This window comes from Ammospiza nelsoni, chromosome Z (assembly GCF_027579445.1).
Source record: "Ammospiza nelsoni isolate bAmmNel1 chromosome Z, bAmmNel1.pri, whole genome shotgun sequence".
NCBI classification, from domain to species: Eukaryota; Metazoa; Chordata; class Aves; order Passeriformes; family Passerellidae; genus Ammospiza; species Ammospiza nelsoni.
Window position 1 is genome coordinate 84,455,509 of NC_080669.1, and position 12,446 is coordinate 84,467,954.

The window sequence follows — 12,446 nt, forward strand, 5'->3', positions numbered from 1 at the left end:
TTTCTTTTTCTTTTTCTTTTTCTTTTTCTCTCTTTCTTTCTTTCTTTCTTTCTTTCTTTCTTTCTTTCTTTCTTTCTTTCTTTCTTTCTTTCTTTCTTTCTTTCTTTCTTTCTTTCTTTCTTTCTTTCTTTCTTTCTTTCTTTCTTTCTTTCTTTCTTTCTTTCTTTCTTTCTTTCTTTCTTTCTTTCTTTCTTTCTTTCTTTCTCAGAAAGAAAAATGCTATAAACATTCTTTTTTAAAATCTGTATGAGAAAGACTACTTAGGACAATGACCAGCATAAAAGAAATGCTGAAAAATCAAAGCCAATTAAAAGTAAATAGAAGTTAGAGTCGTAGAAGAACTTTACAGAATCCAGATAGGCATTTTGATAATGCAAGAAAGTGATTATTCAAAGGTCTGACAGTTTTCTAGGATTATAAAACACCATAATGACAACTTCAGTAGTTTTAATTCCAAATATTCAGACAACTGTCATAGCTCCATCAAAACAGAAAAAATTGCTTATATTGTACAGACTTTGAAGCTCAAACAAAGAATATGATGTGATATCATGTGAGAAGGAAATATGTAGGCAAGTGCATGTACCTGATGACGGCAGCTCCTTACAAATGCAATTGATTTTCATCAGACACTGATGGAAAATGGAACTACATTAATATCCATGGGAAATGAACAATCAAATGGAATAAAAATGGATGAAAGAATGAATTAAAAATGCAATAAAAAATTCAAACAAAGAGATCCCTAGAACCACTGAGGCTGGAAAAGCCCTCTAAGGCCACTGATCCAACCATTCCCCCAGCCCTGCCAAGGCCACTGCTTCCCCATGTCCCAAGTGCCACATCCACAGAGGTTTGAAATCCCTCAAGGGATATTCTCCTCAGGATTTTTCCTACTAAACTTCCCTTATGGTTTTGTAGTTGTTGTCTATGATTTTGTTTATTCAAAAATCAAAGAAAAAATGAGTGCATGGTTCAGAAGTACAGTCTGTAGTTAGCAGCAGCAATAACAGAATGAATCAGTAGGTTTGGATTCTGAACTGAAAATGTGTCAGAAAGAATTTTATAAGTTTTCATCTCACTGAAACACCACCACAAAAAGGCAAAGAAGATGGCTGTCTGAGCCTCCCTCTACTGTCAGCAGCAAGACAGACTTCTTCCCAGGCAGATACATCTCATTTTATGGGACACTTCTATGATATGTGATAAATCCTGGTTTTCTGCATTAATTTTATAGAGAGTCTAGCCAAATAATTTAATCTCACAATTTACAATGTCTGTAATTAACACAAATGTATACTATTCATTATTAATAAGCAGCAAAAAATGCATTTTCCTTGACTTGCAGTTCAAGTTCAGAAGGAAAATTGAAACCATTCATTCTTGGTGTAGGACATTGGTCAGAATAATGGGAAACAAGAATCTTTCTTCAGTACAGACACTTCTACCTACCTTACATTTAATGTTTTCAAGAGAAAGTGGAACTGCTGGTGTTGAAGTACAGTTACAAATTTCAAAGGAGTTTTAATCCCAAAAGAAAGAGAATTCAGCCTGATGCTAAGGTAAGAAATTCGTAATACTACAGATTCATGATTCATAATATGAGTAAGGGAGCATCTAGTAAACAGTGCTTCATAGTCATGCACTGAATAATAAAAAAAAAGAAAATATAATATCATATTCTTGAAGTATTTTCAGTGTCTCAACCAGGCACCAGAAGGTACAAACTGACAATTTTTTGATATATATACCAAAAAGTTAGTCACGCAGAAGAAACCAAACCAAAACAAGTTTTTAAGAAAATAAAGCTAAACAAAACCAAAGCAAACCAAAGCAAAACAAAACAAAACAAAAACTTTTGTCTGTCTCAGACTCAAATGATATTTCAAGGTTTGAGAAGTGTAAAAATAGAGCAACTGTCAAAATGAAAACCTAAAAGTTGACATTCACATTGTCTGATAATCAGTCGCCCTGTCTTGAGCAAAACACAGAGCAAAATCTCATTGAAGTGAGAATATTCAGCTGGTTCTGATCACAAAAACTCACTGTTATCCTGGTTTGAAAATTATTTTCTGGGTATAATGAAACTTCAGGGGAAAAAATTACAATGAAAGCTCTGTAATACATTTGCACTCCGAGTAATACATTGCTCTGTGTTAAATCATAGAGCCACAGAACCACAGAATGGTTTGGGTTGGAGGGGACCTTAAAGACCCCCATTTTCCCATTTCCCATTGGGCAGGGACACCTTCCAGTGCTCCAGGGTGCTCCAAGCCATGTCCAGCCTGGCCCTAAATACTCCCAAGGATGGGACAACCTGTGCCAGGACCTCACCACCCTCACAGGGAAGAATTTCCCCCTAACATCTGATCTAAACCTACTCTTTTTAACTTTGAACACACTCCCCTTGTTCCACCACTACACTTCTGGATGGAAAAGGCAGATCTCATGTTGATTTTTTATTTCCTACTAAAGGAGGGGGTTGTAGAGGGAAATGCTTTCAAGGCACTGTTGCTCTCAGATTTTTGCTTGAAACCAGTAAGACAACTTATGGGTGGAAAGGTAAACAACTGCAGAATTCTTTTCAGGAGAAAAACCATACTGGAAAAACTAACAGCTTTGATGACAGGCTTCCCAGAGAGGGCAGGAGCTGGCAGAAACATGAACTGCCCTCCTAACTTCAGAGGAAATGGACATCAGCATATTATCCATGGACTCAACTGAGCCCACAGCCAATTCCTCTGGGGTCAAAAAACCAAATATAGGAAAAACTGCTCCATGAAGGCTGTGATATTTTTTCATGGATAGAATTTCCACAAGGGTTTTAACATCTACATTAAAAGTTCAAAACAGCTTATAGAAATAATGTTTTTCAGCTCAGACTTACAGCACATTATTAAAAGGAGCTGGAGTAGTTAGTTCCCCTCTAAATTTCTCAATATAATTAATATTTTGGAGTGATTAGTAGGTTAACATTTTTGTATATTTTCTAAACAACATTTCAGTAATGCCACAAGTCCTACCTATTAATTTTTTATATTAAGCTGCAATTTAACATTAGTATGGCATGGGCTTGAATTGCTTCAACGTATTTTTTAAAGATGAATATGTTCTAATTAGATATTTATCTGTTACACATGTTTTAAACAGTGTGAATCAGGTGTTCATCTGGAGTAAAGAGACAAGGTGAAAGCATCATCATTACCTAAAGTGAAAGTATCAGCATTTTTGAACAGCTGGTCCTACATGTTTCTGAAAACCTGATGATAATTAAAGACATGCAAGCATACATTTACTGATCTAATGACTTTGTTGTTTGAAAACACCGAAATGAAAATGTTACCTAATAATTTAGTTCTGTATTTTTCTATCAAATAGCTATGGAATAGAATGCATGTAATAATTAAGCGTTTCTTCGAGCAATGGCTGAAAAATCAGGGAATGGACATGGATAAATGTTCCAGACCAGGCTGGACGAGACTTGGACCAACCTGGTCTGGTGAAAGGTGCTCTCAGCCATGGCAGGGGGGTTGGGATGACATGAGCTTTGAAATCCCTTCCAATACAAACCATTCCATGATTCTGTGAATGCCTAAGCAATTCATGCCTGTTCGGAGGGGGATGGAGGGTGCCTTGTCACCACATAAACATCAAGATTATGATTTACTCTCTTTCCTATCCAGTTTTTGTGCAATTTTTCCCAACTTGTTCAGAGAAAATTGAAAGTGTTTATTCTTTAAGCTGGTTAATATAACTAAAACTTGCTTTAAGAAGGAGCACAGAAAAAGCCATTTCTTAGAACGTTAGAAATCACAAGCACAGATAAAAACTATAATTTCACTGAAGCCATCATAAAGTGAAAATATAATTTAAAAATAATAAACTCATTGGGTTTTGGTTTTCAGCAGTGTTTCTCTTAAATCGCAATTTTAATTGCAGAATAATTTTTTTTTCTAGTAGTCCTATTGATAGATTTGAAGAAAGCAGCATACATCATTAAGGGAGCAGTGTGGGGATTCACATTTCAGGAAACAGCTCTGTCTGGCCAAGCCACTACAGCCCATCTAATTGTTGCAGAATTGTCATTAAATGCAAATGATGCCCACGAATGTTGAACTTAGTGTTATGTCCTGAAATAACATTAATAACATTACAGTTGTTTTAATGAAACTCATAGAAGAAAAATGTCATTAAACAAAGCAACAATATTATCCCTGGTGCCCTGGTCAAATTCCAACCTGGCTGATTGCATTCTGACACCTACTATTTTTCAGCTCTTTGAATTTGATGTGCTTGTGTACCTCCCTGTTTGTTCATTGATATGTTAATGCTCTACATCACCAGCTCATTGCTGCCTGTCACTCCAGGGTTAGCTGGCTGTCACTCTCCGCCATCCAAATGCTTTTAATGAAGCTGTAACCACAGTGCACGACCTTGAAGAGAACCCTTTCAATCTGCCTCCCCAGAGCTCCTCCAGTTCCTTAGATATTGCTTAACCTTACCAGGGAGCACAGATAAAACTTATTTCAGTGTTTGTTAAACATAGAGCACAGCCTCATGTCCCAGTTCTGAAATAATGAAACACTGGAAAGCATTAATATGTGCTTAAAGCCGGGCACAGAAGTGTCATCCCACGCAGTTTAGGTCAGGAAGGTTCTTAGAGCTTCAGTTTAGGTCAGGAAGGTTCTCAGAGCAGTATCTGCTCTTCACCCACACTTAACCAGGATTTGCTTTGACCTGTGGAGTGAAATCTAAAATGGATGAAATTAAAATGAAGATAAATTCTAGGAGCACGACTTATATACCTCAGCACCAACTAAATATGCAGACAACAGCCATAGAGTACAGAGAGTAAAAATTTAAAAACAATGTCCCAAAATATGGACTCCATAAAAAGTTGTTTTTCTCTACTGTTTGTTCATAATACTTGCTAATGGACACATAGTCATATTCAAAATCTTTATTTAAAGGAGGAGATCTACTTTACACTACCTTACTAGTCTTTGACTTAAGGGTCAAGGTCTGGATTGCAGTACTTGAGAAAACCCTTCTGACACTGCCAAATGTGTTGGCATTAATAGTGGGCTTGTGGAGGAAAACATTCTGAAGGCCTAAATTCTGTTTCATTGAAAACTTTTAAATATTTAGGGGCGCAATTTGAATTTTCCTTGTTCACATATTCAGGCAGGATCATCACTGGTGACTTCATAGAACAGTTTTGAGTGTGTTTATCACATCTCACAGGCTTAGTTTATAATATTATTCCCAAAAGCCCCCCATGCCCCTTTAGCTAAAATGCTGCAGGTGAAATCCAATCCAGACATTCATGAGCAGTAATTTTCCCGTTTGTGAGACCAGACAAGATCACAAAGGAGCATGTAAAGGTATTCAAACCAGGCATATATTTTTATATATGTTGACAGGGATTAAAATATAAAAGTTCAACAAAATTTGAGACCAGCAGGAGATCGTGCCAAAGACTGGTGAAAAAGTCTTTGTATCAATTAGGAAATAGAGTACTGCTGAAACCTCATCTAGGGGTAGCTGTAGGTAATCAATTATATCCTGCTTTGGGATCAAGTGAATGTCCAGTTCTCTCAGTAAAACAACTGAACCCACATCCTTCCCCAGACCCTCATCTCTCCCCTTCTGTTCTGGCATCAGTGTTTGTAGCCCCTGTGAAACTGCAGCTGGATTGTCACCACCAGGGTTTTGTCACAGCCTGATTTGGGGAGGAAGCCAATGATCTGGAAAACACATGTGACGTTTTAAATGTACATAATCAGATCTTTAAGACTAATTTCAAGCTCACTGCTGTCTTGGATTTTCTTCAGGTACAATAAGAAGACAACAAAATGGGGAGAAGAGTGACAGTATAAGTGGAAAAGAGTAGAGAGGATTGGTGAGCGCAGATGCTCATGAACCAAAAGAACACCATTTTATTTGTTACATATGCCTGCACAGAAGTCAGATATTTTAAAGCAGTTCTAGTCATAGATATTTTCTGTTCAGTACACCAAGCCATTCTAATGTGATCTCTGTCTAGCTCACCAGCACAAACAATAAAGGAGAAGTAGAAAGAAAGAAGAAACAATAAAGAGGAAGCAAAAGGAAAAAAGTGAGCAAAGATTATTAAAGACATTGAGAGAGCCACAGTCATTGACCTTGTAGTTGAAAAAATTCTGTTGCTCTTTAGGTGGTGGTAGCTGAAATCTGGTAAAAGAATCAAAGTGAATTCAAGTCTTGCATGTCCCTTTTTTACCTGAGCACTCTGATAGCACAGTCACTGGATCTTCAGGCAAATGTAGTGTCTCATATTTTTCTTTTTTTTGCCTTTTTTTTTTTCAGTCTGAGGTTGAAAAGCATTTAATCAAATGTAGTATGTTTGGGGAAAAAGCAAACCTCTGTTTAATGGCTGGGAATGTCAAAGAAACCAAAGGTATTTTTCCACAAAGGTCCTGATTGAAGCTCTTTCTATGTTTTATATATATATTCAACATATTTGCATATATTTATATTCATTAGCATATATAGAAATCTTTTGACAACAGTTCTCAAAGTTTTTTCAAGTGAAACCAGAAATTTTAGACGTGATTTGCCAAGGCTGCTTCAAGTTCCCCGACATATGAATGAAAGGCACCACAAAGACTTTAATTCGTTACAAATTTGTTGTTCTTTGATTAAACCTCTTCTTGCACTGATAATTCTCAGTAGCCCTGCACAACATATGCTGCAGAAACCCCGGAGGCAGCCAAGCAAAGCCAAGCCAGAACCAGCAGAGAAGCCTCTTACCTGTCTGAACTCCTCCAGGTCTATTTTGTTTCCCACCAGCACCACGGGGATGTCGTAGGTGTGCCGGACACGATAAATGAGCTCCTTAAACTCAGCTGCCTCCTGAAAGGATTGGCGGTCTGTGATGGAATAGCAGATAATGAAGCCTTCTCCACCTCGCATGTACTGGTCCCTCATGGCTGTGAATTCTGCCTGCAGAGCAGGAAGAACACGCTCAGTAATTTGGCAAAGAAAATTATCCATCTGTAAATTACAAACTTGCAGAAAACTTCCCTACATAAATTCACATTGTTGTATTACCCTTGTAAACACTCCTAGCTGGAATTTGTGCATCCTTCCGGGTTCATCAACCTCAATAATAAGGATTTCTCTCAGGACTTTTTCTCTTCTTTTCCCATCAAAGGAGCTCTGTACTCTAAAAATATGAACTTATTATGCAAGTGCCTGCATACAGAAAATACTATTTCATGTATTATCAGAAACTTCTTCAGTGCTCCCAGTGCAAATAGGTGACTTGCCACAGAATGAATATTAATGGATGTAGAAGAAACTATATTACTACCTAGGAATTGGAAACAGGTACAAATTCCTTATTATGCACTCAATTCAAAAGCTCAGTAACATCAAAAAGACAACAGGGATCCGATCTGTAAAAAGTTCTACTTTTTTAAAGGGTCTCAGAAAAGACAGAGGTTTCACTTCAGTGTGCGGTAATGTCATTAAATGAGAATGAACAATTTTAAACAGTGCAAGAATTGGCCCCATTTCTCCTCCTGCATTTTTATCATTTTATGTTTATTGTCACAGCGGTGCTTCTTGTTACTGGTATGTTTTTTTTTCAGAAGCTTTTAATTACTGCCACATTGTACAAAATTCAAGATTTAGTTTTCAAAAACTCATCTTAGGCACTATGGCTTGAGAATATGTTTTAAAGCCAATATCTTTCTCAAGTTTGTTTGTTTTTCTTGATCACAGCCCAGAATAACCCAATACCATGGCAACAGTCGGTCAGGATCAGAATCCTCCTGACAGAATCAGTTCTCCAGAGATATTATGATGCAGGAAGGTCTGATAAAAAAGGAATGCACATATAAACATTGGACCATTTCTATGAGCAGCAGCATGCAGCATAAAATCCTGTATTTTTTACTCTATTGAGAATTTAGGATTTTTTAAGACAGTTTAGTTTACATATATATATATCCTCAGCCTCTGCTGAAAATTGAAGGGAAATGGATTTCTTATGCTCTTTTAAAAGTTTCAACCTTAAATCTCTCTCAATACTTGCTCATGTTGGTTGACAATACTTGCTGTGAATAGACTTTCATGTTGACCATTATCATTTATTTATGATGTATCTTTTACCCAAGGGCTTTATATATCATCCAAAACATTTCACCTGCTGCAGGACTAAGTTTATCCAACTAAGCTTCAAAATGGCAGACTAATAGGCAATTTAAGGGTAGGATTCTGTTTTGAGACTTACTCAGAATTTGAAAATCTCTGAATTATCACCCCATAGCACACCAGGAGAGTTTATTAACTACAAAGCTACAAGCCAGAGTAGGTCAGGTCATAACGTACCCTATCCTCTGGAAAGTGGATATGCAAGCACTGGGGCAGCTGAGCACTGAAGATATCAAACAGAAAGGATTCCACACTCTATAGTTTGGACAAGACATTGAACAGAGCTGTGTCTCTGTTCCCAGGTCTCTTCCAGACCTCTACATTAGATAGCTACTAGATTAATAAATGATGCAATAAAAAACTATGCATAACATTCAAAGCCTCCATGTTGAGAGAAGGGATAATAATAATTAAACACAGTCATTAAATCCATTATCTGCCCTCAGACCCCAGGCTTTCACACCAGAACAAAGATCTCACTGCAGCCCCCATCCCATGCGACCCTGATTTTCTCCTCTTTGCATCAGTGCCTTGGTGTGACAGTATTCACTGGGCTCCGAGGAAGAGACGAAGATGTGACTCCATGTTTCAGAAGGCTTGATTTATTATTTTATGATATATATTATATTAAAACTATACTAAAAAGAATAGAAGAAGAAGGAATGAATAATAAGGTTTGTGTCTCAGACAAAGTCTGAGCCAGCTGACTGTGATTAGCCATTAATTAGAAACAACCACATGAGACCAATCACAGATGCACCTGTTGCATTCCACAGCAGCAGATAATCATTGTTTACATTTTATTCCTGAGGCCTCTCAGATTCTCAGGAGAAAAAATCCCAAGGAAAGGATTTTTCATAAAATACCATAGCTACACCTTAGAACTCTTCTATGCCATTTTTAGGAAGGTAGTCTCCTTTATAGGAGGAACAGAACTAGTCCAGATTCCTTCAGGCTGAGCAACTTCAGAGAAGTTAAATTTGTGGATTAGGCTTCTGAATTTAGCTGGCTGTGCAGCTGTTGTCTACTGTCTAAGCTGTCCTTGTAAAAGCTGGTAAACAATTCAATGCCATTAATGCCAGGCTGCTTTTAATGCTGTAAAATAGTTATACCATTAGTTATCTGATTAGCTATTTTTTGCAACTAATATTTATTTTTAGAGGGTTTGTACAACTGAGTGGACCTGATAGCTAAAACTACATGTTTTCACATGGGACCCAACGCCCAGCCCAGATGACCTGTCTCCTTGAGTTAGAAATTCCATAAATCAACTGCTGTACCACTGCATGACAGCCCTGCACAACCTTTTACAAAGAATGAGCTCTGTTTAAGTGAGGTGATCCACCTCTAGGAAGTGCTCAGAGCTTTGTACACTCATTTATAGCCATTTATGGCAAACCAAGAAGGAATTAGGTCACACATCCCTGTTTAAGTTACTCACAGTAAGTGATGTTCTGGAGCAGGAGTACTCCCAGTATCACTCCCCAGGGATGCTTAATGGCTTTCCCTGACTGGCAGGAGGCCCTGGGTTCCTAATTTCACACACTGAATCATTCCAAAGGGACAAAGTTCTCAGCTTTTAGGACTGACATTTTTGAGTTAGAATCATCTACCTACACATTCTGGTTCATGCCAGGGCATAGTTAAAACTTTCAGGATAGGAATGAATTTACCTATGCAAATTTTTATTATGACACATTATTACCACTGATAAATTAGACTAAACAGGCAAAATACTTTAGTGTCATTTTTGAAATGATCCATTTTCAGAGGCATTAAATATTCTGTGCAAACTGGATTGAGGACATAGAATTGGCTTTCTGTTGTTAACTCAGCTAGTAATTTCCATTGCAATTTTTCGATTTTGACATTCATTTCTCAGTTTTTTTTCCCTTGGCACGATTGCTCAGTACAAAGTCAGGGACTCCAAGATCAAACATAAATAAGCCTGTTTTTTGATGTCAAAAGAAGTTTGTTTTTTTTTTTTACCTTTTCACTAGGAACATCAACATAATAATATATACTAAGAGAAAGAATAAATTTATTTACCAATAAATACACTAAAATCTTTGCAAATCTGTAGGCATATTATACAAAAAAGACAAAGGACTAAGAAGAAATTACATCTTTTTGTTAATTTTTAAGTTCAAGTCTTACTTCAGATTCCACTTTTTTCATGTTTATCTACAGCAAACAGAACTGAAACTCAAGTTGACCTGTGTATTGTGAATGTTCAGATGTAGAGACAAAACCCAAGGTTTTACAGATTTTTAAGTAGTTTTATTATTATATTTTATCCCTTATAAAATCGGCTGTGCATCTGTCACACTAAAATCTTCTTTAATTTTTTCCTGCTGTAAAAAGGACCTCTTAAAAATCAGTCGGGAATAGTACTAGATACAAATTTCTACTCAATAAAGGGAAAATACAAAACATTCCCAAGTCAGTAAATGCCAAGGGAAAAAGACAGAAGGAAATCACACCCCCTCAAAAGGAAATCAATTCTGAAAATTAACGTGAAGATTTTTCATGCTTACAGCACTTTGCAGCTTGACATCAATCTTGAATACTCTCCTGTGTATTATGACTAAGGCTTAACTGAAAAGTGTGGTAAAAACTCTTTTGAAACCAAATCATCATTCTTCTTAGGAGATGTGATACTTGAGAACAAGCATCAAGTTTGGACAGAAACAAAACAAATTTTTCTAAAAGTTGAAAGAAAGGAGCATAACTTTTTCCTTTTCTTTTTCCAGTATAATTGAATGCAGAAAAAAAAAATAAAATCCACTAATCCTCATAAGACTATATATTTCTACCTGTTGTTGAAGAATGCTGACAGGAAAGTCTCTTGATGGTTAGGTTGCTCCTAGAGAGATGTCACATTTGCCTTTCTTCAGTGATCAGGCATCTGACATGATTTTTCATAGGTGTCAGAACAGCCTCACAATGATGTTGCGCAGCTTCCTCAACGTGCTTGGATATGTCTTATCCAAGCATGGATCCATGCCTGCACCCACCTTGCTTCCCTTCTCCCTTATTTATCTCCCTCTAATCTCTCTTCCTCTAACTTTCCTGGGAGGCATAAGAGCAGAGCTTGTTTTTGAAGATGGGGAAAGAGGAAGCCTTGAGTGTATTTGTACATTTTTCCTCATCATGAGGACACTCACTTGTTCCAGCAGCAGCCCCACATTTCTCCTGACCTCTGTGCAATTGCCAGTGTACCTGTAAAAACCTATTTCATGGCCTTTTAATCTTTCAAAAGTCTCAATTCTACCAACACTTTGTCTTTCATAATCCAATCCATTCACACTGAAGAAATACTTCCATACCTAAACTTGGGAGAGTGCTCCTATTTCTACATTTTGTTGTCCTGCATAGTCTTGCTTTTTCCAGCAGCTTTTAAGAAAAAACTTAACAAAAAGAATATGCCTAACCTCTTTTTTCTCTCCTTCATCTTGATTGATACTCTTTTATCTCACATTTCATAATGAGCAAGAGAAATTTTTTCACGGAAAGCAGTATTTTTTATTAATTTTAAAATTCATACTGTTATCATGGAAATATAAATAGAACTTACATGTTGGGGGTTTTTTTCATTAGAAATCAGAATCTTTTCCAAATAAGATCAGTATCTTAATGTATCTAGAAGAGGAAGCAAAGTGATTGAGCAGTAAAGTCACACTACACTTAGATACCCAGACCTTTAGGAAGGGTTGGTCTATGTATTATTACCAAACATTAGTCTGGGTGTCATGTTCAGCTCAGGACAGCCCTGCCTTGCTGAGTAAAAGAGTCTAGAATGATGTAAAATAAAGGTCAGCAAAGCCAGTTTATTTCTTTGCTGTTTCCTAAGTATTTCCTCCTGAACAATGCTGGAGAATGAGTGCTGGGTTAGAAAAGCTTTTATGCAGCTCAGAACAGAAGTTGTTTAGAGGCAGCATCTCCCACATCACCACTTTACACCAGCAGAGCTCCAAAGTGAAGCCATTTCTCCCAGATCCCCATCTTGCCCATAGCTAAGAGACAGCCTTGCCAGCCCCAGAAAGGAGAAAAGAAGAAGAACAACAGCAACAAAAAAAATGGACAAGGCAATGAGCAGAGGGTAACCATTCCTGCCCCTCTTTTTCATTGTGTGGTGATGTGTTTGAGCAGTAAACACAGCTTGCAAGTGCAGTCCTTCCCCACACTCCTCAGAAGAGTGGTGTTTAGAAATTTAGAGATGCGGCACCTCCGAAGCAAAGGTGTCA

General features: G+C 37.2%; 1 protein-coding gene across 1 annotated transcript in view; it reads right to left on the bottom strand.

The window, feature by feature from the left end:
• Nucleotides 1-12,446, bottom strand: part of RIT2 (Ras like without CAAX 2) — a 177,053-nt gene that overhangs the window by 80,737 nt on the left and 83,870 nt on the right. The window contains exon 4 of the mRNA XM_059492365.1: nucleotides 6,793-6,984. Within this exon, the coding sequence (XP_059348348.1) occupies nucleotides 6,793-6,984 (192 nt within the window). The remainder of the gene's footprint in view (nucleotides 1-6,792; nucleotides 6,985-12,446) is intronic.